Here is an 11,637-nt window from a genome sequence, read left to right on the forward strand (position 1 = left end):
CCGCTATCAGCTTTATCAACAAGGCAAAATGCCCTGGGAACGAGGTTGGTCATAGATAAATGTGAAACTCAGTAAGTATCATAACATGGCATAAAGGAAATATTTAAAAAAAACCGTCGGGGGGGGGGGGGGGGGGGGAAGAACCCCCCGGACTGAATAGGGTTAACATAATACTTAATCCAAGAAATGTAAAAAATGCATTAGAACTTGTTGACTTTTTCTATACGGAGAAATTTTATAGAAAGTTCATAGAAATACAATTTTCTTACCCAAAATATTTACGAAAGGTGCGAAAAGATTTTATATATGGTAATAAGCAATAAACATAGTTTTGACTTCTTCCGGAAATTTGTGAGTAGGGGATGCGTGTATTACTATTAGGCTGCACCTAAATTGTACATAACTTAAGCCCTAGAAAGTAATTAAAGCAAAGAACTTGGTCAGTTGAAAGAGTTAAAAATTGATACAAGTATAGTGTTGACATCAATTGAATCCTTTAAACAAGCCCGATCTTTTAGTCAATGCGTAAAAAAATTAAAAAATTATGGAAGCCAAAATCTGTTAATTAAGCAATACTAAGCGGTTTTGATGTTTTACTGTAAAATACAGATCTTAGGTTAAAAGCACACTTGGTTAAGGGTTGCCTTGTATTTTGTTTTAGTGCATTGAATCCCTCTGGTTCGCAAGATAAACTTTCCTACGTAAATAGAAGAATCGAAGCTTTTTAGAAAGGTGTGAAGACGTGGGTAATAAGTAAATGCAAAGACAATATGTATTAAAATGACATATTTACTAAGTTTAATAAGGATCTTAAACACATTATTGTCTTACTGGCTCTATTTCTTATAGTCACTTGACTAGGTCAAAGAATTTTGAAAAACAAAGTAAGTCTTTATATTGATTAAATTAAGGGTAACAAAATAATATACAGGATTATTTTTGTTCTCAACCCACCTTAGACTATATCCTCAGTACTTATCTTATTAAATAGGTATTCTTTATCTAAAATAAGAAAGTTCATATAAAACATATATATTTTCCTGTGTGGCATGATTGATCAATTTGCATTAGTGACTTTAGAAACTAGAAGTTATAATTGAGACAATTAAAAATTTAATTTCTGTCAAAGCCACAACCTAATGAAGGTTTCACTATAGTGTTTATCCCACTACTTTAATGACGCATATACACCGTCGGTTTAAAATAAATTTTTAAACGTTATGTAAGGGTTGATGAGTAGAAAGAATTTGCAACAACACGCACAGCGTTGCTTCCTTGTCTCAATTTAGATACAATCTACGCAGGACATCTCGAACTCTCGAACTCTCAGGGGACCGACGAAAAAGTTTGAGATATCAAGAGTTTACGATAAAGTATATTTGAGATATTGAGCGTCGAAGGCCTTTAAAGCCCGAGATAGCGAAACACCCTTACGACACCTTTATTCGTCGACCCTGTCTGCCATTTTTTATAGGTTTGCATTTCCCAACCAACGTTTTTACCACGAGATTCTGCTTGGCAGTTATTTTTGAAATAAAGAGGATTTCAAAAATCCCAAATTATAAACATTCGAAATTCTCTTTGATGTATCAATCGAACTTTTTATAAAATCGAATATGTGTGTTTGAAAATTATAGGAAACATTCTAGATAAGTCATAAAATAAGCTAAAAGGATCCAAATAATAATTCGAAAAAGCGAAAGTTCGTGATAGGTTATACATCCCTTGTAGATTTTTTGTTTTGTTCTGTCTTGTTTGACGTAAAAAATGTAGGATTTGATGACATGTTTTGCTACCGTTTCGAAAAAAAGAGTCAATATAAGGAGGGTTTTTTGCAATAGAATGACTTCGTTGTTCATATGAGTGGGTCTGTTATGCGGGCTGATATCCTTTTACGTTCGAATGAGGCGAGTTGGCGAGGTTAGGCGGGCTGACGAAAGTCACGAAAGTTTGTTTATATATTCAAATTTTTTTCACATCGCATTGTAAAAGTTACAAAAATTCTTCAAAAAACATAATTTTTTATTTTGTCAAAACAATAAAAACATCACAATAAATTTGATGATAATTTTATTCACCTGGAGTGTTTTATATATTTATTGTTCGCCATGCATACAATATTATTTCTACCAATAGTTTAAAGGCTATATAAATTTACAAAACAGTTTATTTATCAATATTTTTGTCATTTCCGTACAGAAAAAGAAAAAAGAAATTTTACAAAGAAAATAACTCATGCACAAAGATAAAAAAGTCCGAATTCAGAAATTGCCGAGAACCCGGTACCAATATGTCAAGATCTCAGTTAGCCGGGTTGTTTGTTTTTATATGTTTGTTTTTATATGTATTTTTATATTTATATATGCATATGTTTTAACACATATTTGTTTTGTGAAGCGCTTTTTTATTGTGAGTACAACCCAGCTGCATTTTGAGCACGTTAAGAATTTGATAAAAAGATTGAAAGTTTCTCGTTATTTTTTCTCGCACAGAAGTTATATGTCAATAAAATTTGTGGACACCAAAAGAATGTGCTGTTGACAAATTTTCAAGTTAAGAATTAATTAAAATAAATATTATTGCCGCAAATATTTTGGAAAGATACAATTGGTGATTAACATAATAAGTCGTAATGGATGTGTAGCATGAAATTTTAATATGTTTTGTACATCCCAACCTTCCATTCAATTATACCAGTTTCAGTTCATTAGAATTAATTGTGTTAAAATGACACAATTTTTTTTATTTTGTTTTATGTGGAAATTTCCTTAACAATTTTTTTTCTGCCCTTTATCAAAACTTCCAAACTACACGGCCTCCCTAAATATATAATATTTATATAATTAAGAACCACCATATACGACTTCTGTGTTAAAGGAGGGGCGAACACATATATTGTGTTATCCACAAATAAATTTTAAGCGAGAAAAAAAAAGTTAAAAATAGAATAAATTCTAAAATCTACTAAAAATGTTTCAGAACTAAAAATCAATATTACTTTAAGAATTGTTGTGGCTGTGTTGAGAGAAAATTTTTACTGACCAGCAGTAAACATCAAAAATAAGATCTGCAACTCAACATAACTCTAAATATTTTTTGCATTATTGTAGAAACAGAAATTTTGTAACCCTCCCTAATACTTCTTGGATCTTTAGAATCTGTCACGGCCAAAAATGGGATAAATGTTAAAATATGAAAATATTAAAAAGGTAATCTCTTTTACAGATTTCGGGGTCTACTTTTAAACTAGCGAGAAGACTTGGTGTGGCAGGTCAGATTGAGCAAATAGTCGCACATTTAGTGCCAACACTGTTTGTTTGTTTGTTTGTTTGTTTGTTTGTTTGTTTGTTTGTTTTTTTCTTTTTATTCTTAAAACAGAAAACAAAGTAAAAATATTTGGTAGTTGCAAGGTTATTTTTTTCTGTTTTTTTTTTTCGCTTAATTTTGTGATGTTGGCGTTATATATTTAGATTATGAGTATCTTTTGTTCGTCAATGTTTGGAAAGTACGTAAGTATTCAAATATGATGTGGTATATTGAAACTGCGTCGTGTAAATTAATGCAAGGTAAATGCTTAATGATGTAACATTTAAACGCGGATTAGTTTCGAATGCCTCCATCAACTTCCCTTCTCATATTGTATCAAAAGTAGGAATCAGTTGTACTTAGTTGTAATTAGTTAAACTAGTTAGACAACACAAATCGTCAATTTTGTCTGTGTGGCAGGCAATCAAATAAAATGCCAAACTTATCTTTGCCGGTAGTTTCAATACCAATACAATATCAATAACCGTATTTGCTCAAAATGGCTACGCGTGGAATTTTCACGGTATTCCCACAGAGTAATAAATTATGCTGATGGCTAAACTCCGTGGATTTTTTACGGGTTAACGGCTAGTACTTATAATTACAGTGAAAATTCTCTACAGCGGACACCATCGGGACCTCAAAAAAGTGTCCGCTATAGAGAGGTGTCTGTTAAATAGAGGTTCTTCCCAAAATTAGCTCAAATTTCTTCAAAAACCATCCCGGGGATATTAGCGCGTATTGAAATCGACCGTAAGTTGTATCAAGACACTGGTTTTGGGAGAAGAAAGACAATGAAGACAATATATTGAAGTTATGCTACCTTTCTTTCAAAACTAAAACAAGCTCAAAAAACATTGAGATATTGCTTTGTCTTTGCGAAGACAATTTAATATCATTTTGATTCATTGACCATTCTTGAGCCTGTCCGCTGCAGAGAGGTCAGTTCCAGGACTTTGAAATGATGTCCGTTATATAGAGGTGTCCGCTATAAAGTGTTCGCTACATGGATGTTTTGTTATGAGAGTTTGACCGTGGTTTCATCCGTTCCCAAGAAAAGTGTTCGTTGTAGAGAGGTGTCCGCTATAAAGGATGTCCTGCTATAAGGAGGTTTCACTGTATAGCCGTCTCATGCCTGTCTGTGCAAGAAGGAAAGTTTGCTACGGAGACGCGATGTAGCAAATGTGACATATGATAAGTATTTTTTTATATTTTCAACTAAAGTAATGAAAGAGCCAACCGTTCGGATGAACCTTGCAATACTTCGGTTGTTCAAATTGAATACATCTAAAATACTTTTTTGCTTATTTTATGAAGCCGCATAAATAATGTGATTTCAAACTTTCAAACATTTTAGCCAATGAACGGTACGGATTTCTCATATTGAAATTCTCATATCATTTAATAAGTTCTGATATAAACTTTTTTATTAATTTTTTTTACACAACATGCGTTTAACGCAATCTCTCACCAAAAGAAACAAATTGAAAAGTGTGCAGATGTAGAGTTTTTTGATGACGTTGTATTTGTTTTGTTACTAATATTTCTTATTCTTCTGGCTTATTATTAGGGCTAAGCTATGCCCTGGAGATTGAAACTCAGTTTTTCGCCAAAAAAGCAACGGAAAGATTAGGAAAAGATTACCTGTAGATCGGTGCATAGTTTACACGAATGCGCCTACACCTCATTGGTATCAAAATATCAAAATTCTGCTGCCGTTATTTTTACTTTGAAGAGTTACAGATTATTTTGTGAATTGCAATATTTTAAAATTTAGATGGGGATCGAAACATCAAATTAAAGTTTATATTTCATCATGTTGCTTATTCTAGAAAACAAAATAGCTTTTAAATTTTTAAGCGGCATTTATTTTTTTAATCAGGACAACTTTCAATTTTACAAAACAAACAAAAATTTAATCGACCACCGAAGTAAAATCTTTAATCTCATTATAGTAACGAGATTAGTGATTTCTATAAAAGATAAGTTATATAACATTCTTTTTTATTCCTAGCCAGTTTATACGCAATCCAATACAAATGAAATCATTAGCAACAATTTAGCACTAAACATCTTTAGCATAAGCCATAGCTCAAAAATCGAAATATAAATTAAAAAATGTGTCTCAGCGGCAGCTCAATGTATTTATCGTAAATATTTAGTACATTATCAATTAACTTATAGCTGTGCAAGTAATATAATTAAGATCATTTTCATTAATTCGTACATGGTCATTAAAAAGATGCTCAGTCACCGTACAGATGACCCTACTGTACCGATTTAGATACAAAATGGCAAACGCAGAGTTGTGTAGGAAGTTTTTTCAGACACTCAGGAACAGAATAACTTCTTGCGGTCGATGCTAAGCTGAAGCAATTAAATGGGACGAAAAGATATTTCCTTTACAAATTACTTTTATGCGATCTTACTTACTCATGCATATAATGACGCTAGCAAGAATAGCTGAAGTATGTATTTTTCTTACAGAGCGTTTTTACAAAAGACGGCATAGACTAAATATAGGTATGACATAAATTTTCTATTTCATGCGAAACATAAGGCGCAAAATTTAAAGCACAAAACAAATTCACTATTTGAAAAATTAGAGGTTTTTAGAGGTATTTTACACTTGTTGCCAACATGCTAATAATGCATGCAAAAGTTGTAGGGGTGGTTGACCAACTAGTTAATCAGTATTCAATGACACAGACTGTTTGTCCCCGCAGGAAATACAAAACCATCAATGTATAGACGGCTTCGTCACCTAAGCACTTACCATTAGGAAATAATTAACCATCATTTGCATGAAAACAAACCATCATTTTAGTTGGAGTATTTCGTATTGGGAAACAACTTTCCGTTGTTGTGTATTTTTAAGTAGATTGTACTAATGCCCCTCTTGACTAAACTGACGCTTCATTTTTTCTGCGCCTTACTTTTAGCATTGATTTCATTACCTCAAGCTTCTAACTATTTACCCGCCAGCTTGTCTGTAATATTATAAAGTTCATGATTTTTTTTTTACTTTCTATGTTTAAACACAGGGTTTCTATCTTTGAACAAAAAAGAAAAGAAATAACACACACATGACACTTTCTAAAATCTGATTGGCTGATAAGTTTTGTGATCCTGCCACAGGAAATGTTTTAATGAACTTTCTAAATAGTATGGTCAATCAACTTTATATGAAGCTTAACAAGTATATACAGCTACGTTATGGCTCGTTTGCTGTCTTATTCTTTTTTATAATATTAGTAAAATTTCGTTGCACTTTTCTCAAAAAATTTTCTGCTAATGTTGATGATAATTTGGAAATGCAAAAAATTGTTTCATCGTTTCACGTGCACGAAAATCATGTTACGTAGACAACTAGAAATAAATAAAACTGTGATTGTTTGGAACAATAATATTAATGTTAAGTGATTTATATAACTACAAAATTACAAAATAATAAACTAAAATTATACAAATTAATAGATTTAAATTATAATAATTATAATAATTAAAAACTCTCTTTTCTGAATATGAATGTGTTGCCTCCTTGGGTAATTTTAAGAGATGTATCACTCAGCATTTTCCCCAATCCTTTTGCACCACAGTAGAATAATCCAATCTTTTCTCTAAATAAGAAAAAAACAATAAAATAGTTAATATGTTTGCCTTAGAAGTAACAGTAAGTTTCAACTTTTGTTTTTCATCGTTTTTATTTAATAAGAATCATTGCAGCATGCTTACCTTTCGTGTTGCATGGCTATTTTTGTTAATACTTCTTTCAAATCTGGTCGACCTTGCTTCATATTATCTTTAAACCATTCCTCAGTCACGCAACCTTCACATTGTGGAAAGGCATTCTATAACGGAATTTACATTTAATAAAAAGTGAAAGCATTCTGCAGTATCTCGTTGCAGTATAATTTGAAAGTCTACATTTGTAGTAAAAGAAATTTGCTATTAAAAAGGAATATACCTTTGCCAGTTGTGCTTGTGAGTCAATATTCACTTTGTATTTTTGTGTCACGAATAATTGAACTTTTAGAATGTCTTCACGTTTGATTTGAATTAACTATAATAACAAACATATATAAAATTAAACATGATTTAAACGCTAATATCTTTATTGCATTAAGAAGTTTATGGTTTAATTAAGATAAAAATTGATAGAATGTAACTTACATGCTTTCTCACTTCTTTGATTAAATCAACAACCCAACTAAACTCGTTTACATCTTTACAAACCCAAATCAAATGTAATCTTTCAAGTTTGAAATCTTTATGGACTTTGTTAGGATTAAATCGTCTATAGAAAAGGGTAAACAAAATTAATATTGTAAAAGTTGTTTTGAAAGATAAAAAGAAAGAAAAAAATTGTTTTAGAGATGGCATAAGTATTGTAAATTATTTCATGCATATGTTGATTTCATACAGTACACAAGATACTTACTTAAGAAAATTAAGAACAGCTGCATATGGTGTGATTCCTATTCCAGCAGCAACACTAACATTGACACGATGATGAAAACCATCCTATTGGACAATAAGATTAAGTACAGAAGAATCAAAACAATAAGGGGAAAAAAGCAAAACGAGTTATGAGTTTGAGATTGTAAGAAGAGGATATAATATAATACCTGATTAGGACTTCCAAATGGACCATCTACTCGGAATGTGGGGATTACTGTTTCATCCAGTGAGACAATACAAGTACTGCCAACTCGTCTCATATCACCTTCATTTGATGAAAGCGATGATATCAGCTCAAGAAGTTTACCTGCAAAGAAGTTATTGTTTTTTGTTTAAAATTTCTAATTTTCATTGAATTAAAATTTTCTGTTTTAATCTTAGTTGATAGTACTTACTAGTCCAGTCGCCTGCAACTTTGATGTGGACAGAAAAGGTCTTATCTTCTTCATGTTTTTCACCAGTAGGACACTAAAATGAAAAATATTATATTAAAAAATGCGAATGTAATATTTTAAGTAAGATTTTTACCTGAAACCCTTATTAATAATACAGGTTTTTGTTTACATCCTCACCTTTGTAAGAGTAAATGGATGCCATTCCCACTCAGCGATTTCTGGACATTGAATTACAACATACTATAAAAAAATAAGGCTTGTTAAATTCTCATATTGGCTGTATATTAGTTGTGATGTGTAGGCAGTGATCAGAGTTCTATCCTTACCTGTCCTGGTCTTGATTTAAAACCATTTTTATAAAACACCAACTCAATAACATTTCCATTATGAATTTTAGTCTAAAGTGAAAGATAGAATATCATTGCAAAAAGAACACATAGAGCTTGGACTACTTTTAAGAGTCATGTTACAATATAAGATTTGTCATATAATATGTTCATACCTCGACTAAAGCACATGTCTTTAATGAGCGGACAAACCGAATAACGCGATCAATTAAATGAAGGATGAGTGGTCCAATTATCCATTTCCAAGACTAAAATAATTTAAAATGAAGATATATTTTTTTTTCTAAACCAATTTTTTTCTTAAATATTCACTTTTTTTTGTCTGAGTGCAGATACTTACTGATGGAACAACATGTTTAAATTCAGGTCGCGCTTTACATTGTGGCGCATCAACAACGACATCAATATTATGACATGATTCTGGATGATCATCGACGTTGGTTTGAAATTTTGTCACATTGCTGAAAAAAAGAGATAGGAATTAATACGTATTTGTATACGATCTGTTAGTAAGAAAATTATTTAATCTACCAAATGGAAGAGCTTACATAGTTAAATTAAGCACTTACCCGAATCCATGAAAGGTTCCCAACACAAGAAATAAAAGTGATAGTTGATGAATATATCGAAAGACTTCATTGTGTTTCATACGAATTGCTTTTAAAGATGCCACAACCTATAAATGAAATATTTTCAGTTACTTTTACTGCATTATATCATAGAACGTATTCTTTAAGAGGGGTGGGTAGTTAAGCACTTACCAATATGCCTAATATAAGAATCATGACAACTCCAGTCCATCCTGGAACTAAAAAAGAAAATAGATGATGTTTCTGATTTGTTTTTGTGGATGTCACAATGTCAACTAAGTTTGTAAGCAATTAAAAAAATGATTAAACTGTTCCTGATAGACATGACTCATAAAGTTTATTAGCTTGTTTTTATCTCCTCCCCCTTTTACAACCGATTTATACTCGTTTAGGTTTCCTTTTCCTCAATTATAGAATTTTCGTTGGACACTTACTGGTTAGTAAGAATTTCCATAATGTCGTGTCTTCCTTTGAATCTGCGATGTTAACATCATTTACAACTTCCGTAAAATTTTGACGAAAGTAGAAGACATTGATCAAATGAAAAACTGTATGCACCACTAAAAGTAAATTTAAATTATTATTTTTAAGTTATTTATTGAGTTTCAATATGATTTATATGTGATCGATAAGTTGGAAGATGTTTGCTCTTACCACTAGCGATACAGATGCCAAAAGCTGATAGTATGTGAAGGCCTTTCATATGATCAAATACACGTCGTGGTGTAGTGTTGGCATTCTAAAATTAAAAATTTTGTTTTAGCAACAGAAATATTAAAACAGTATTTTTGTATAAAAAACTTTTAAATTTAATTTCAGGTGATAAAAAAGAAAAAATACCTTAAATATGAAATTATGCACCCAAGAATTAAATACACGATTCATTGGTAACAGAACAATCGCGCAGTTGAAGTTAATCACCAAGGCAGATGCACGGGAGATGAAAATATAATCCTAAAAGACAAAAGACGTATTTTGTTTAAGAATAGGAAAACTACATTACATCGATTTACAAAATATAAATCGCACTGTAAAATGTTTTATTCACTTGAAACCTCATTACCGGTAAAAGACATTAAAATCTATCGTTTCGTGTAGTCAGGTTAATTGCTACTTACCCTGCACATGAGAAACATGTAGTTGAATTTCGGATCGTTTTTGAAGTTGAAGAATGACCAAATAAATAGAAATATGTTTATGGCAAACCAAGTACCCTAAGAATAAAAAATAATCAATAAGTACCATAAAATTATATACATTATATATATTGAAACGAACCAAATATTATTATTGTTATTATTATTCCCTTACCATAATTGCAATCTTGATTACAGCGTTTTCAAAAAATATTTTTGTTTTTGATTGAGCCATTAAGTCTAAACGGAAAAATGTGTACCAATTGTCAGATCTAGAACTTTTTTTCAAATTATAACTATTCTTTATGGATATTAAATCTTAAAGAAATGTAGCTTTGAATTTACCTCTTTCTTTCTTGTGTTGCCATTCTATTTCAGTAGGGTCTGGTGAAATGTTTATGGCAGGTGGTGGTTGGTCGGAGACTGCTTCAATAGGTTCTGGAACATTGCCTTGTTCAGCAGATTGCGTTTGTTCCACCTGCATGTCTGTGTTTTCTTTGTTATTCATCTCTCCTTCAGTCGTCTGTAGTACGTTACTCATAGAGTTAATACTTTCGTCCGAGTTACTCATTATGTAGAATATAAATCCAATGTCATATAGAATCGCTTTTTTCAATAATTATAACGCTAACGAAATCTTAATTAAGGCTTCTTGTCTTATTTTTTCACTTTCTTGTTGCTTTAATCGCTCGCAGTGCTGAATGAACGAAAAGTAGCAAGTTGAGCCTAATTTATACAAATCGCCAGAAAAGGTAATTTCGTTGCAAAAATTAATTACAATGGCAAAACCGGGGGTAATCAATTTAAAATTAATTGCAAATTGTGGGGACTGACGTCGCTTCGAAGAATCCGGAAAAAAAAGATTGAGTTAACAAAACAGTTGGTTAAGTTGTAGCTAAAATATTACATCAAAAATTTGTAACTAGTTTCATACTTTCAATATTTTTTAAAAAAAAAATATAATAAATATAGTACCTGTAATATAAAGTTAGTAGTGCATATTATAAAAAAATAAACAATAAAAAATGAACAGTTTCAAATTAACTGACGTGTTTCCTCCTTGTTTGAAAACGCTATTACAAGATATGACTTTGCAAAAAAAAACGTCTGTAAAAGGAAAATGATTCTTATTTTAAAAAGATGGCTCAGTTAATTGCTTCGAAGTCAGGAAAAACATCTACACACCACACCAAAATGATTATGCACAATTTTAAGGACGCGTGTCCAACAGAATGTTTCATGATGAACAAAGATTCATGTAGTATGTTCCTGTTTCTAAACTCACATGGCTTTTGGTGTGGCGCGTTTTCTGCTGGCACAAAATATGTTTTTTTTATGCTCATTGGTATCGAACTGAGACATTTACTTCTTTGTTCCTTTAAAGTCAAGCTTTAAATACTCT

The 11,637-nt window shown here is 31.3% G+C and overlaps 1 protein-coding gene and 1 long non-coding RNA gene across 2 annotated transcripts; both read right to left on the reverse strand.

Moving 5' to 3' along the window:
* Positions 1-6,708: 6,708 nt before the first annotated feature.
* Positions 6,709-8,027, reverse strand: LOC130644165 (uncharacterized). The gene is made up of 3 exons (XR_008982586.1): positions 7,274-8,027; positions 7,042-7,157; positions 6,709-6,926 (listed from the first exon to the last, which is right to left on the reverse strand). It is a non-coding gene; the product is annotated as an uncharacterized LOC130644165 (long non-coding RNA).
* An 88-nt stretch (positions 8,028-8,115) lies between these two features.
* On the reverse strand, positions 8,116-10,806 carry LOC130646095 (NADPH oxidase 4-like). The gene is made up of 13 exons (XM_057452234.1): positions 10,581-10,806; positions 10,411-10,475; positions 10,218-10,313; positions 9,940-10,053; positions 9,754-9,838; positions 9,534-9,659; positions 9,271-9,317; positions 9,079-9,185; positions 8,850-8,970; positions 8,665-8,757; positions 8,489-8,560; positions 8,340-8,402; positions 8,116-8,235 (listed from the first exon to the last, which is right to left on the reverse strand). Exons 1-13 carry the CDS (start codon positions 10,804-10,806, stop codon positions 8,116-8,118), a joined length of 1,335 nt encoding a protein of 444 aa, XP_057308217.1.
* Positions 10,807-11,637: the final 831 nt, after the last annotated feature.

Source organism: Hydractinia symbiolongicarpus, chromosome 5 (assembly GCF_029227915.1).
Source record: "Hydractinia symbiolongicarpus strain clone_291-10 chromosome 5, HSymV2.1, whole genome shotgun sequence".
Classification (NCBI taxonomy): Eukaryota; Metazoa; Cnidaria; class Hydrozoa; order Anthoathecata; family Hydractiniidae; genus Hydractinia; species Hydractinia symbiolongicarpus.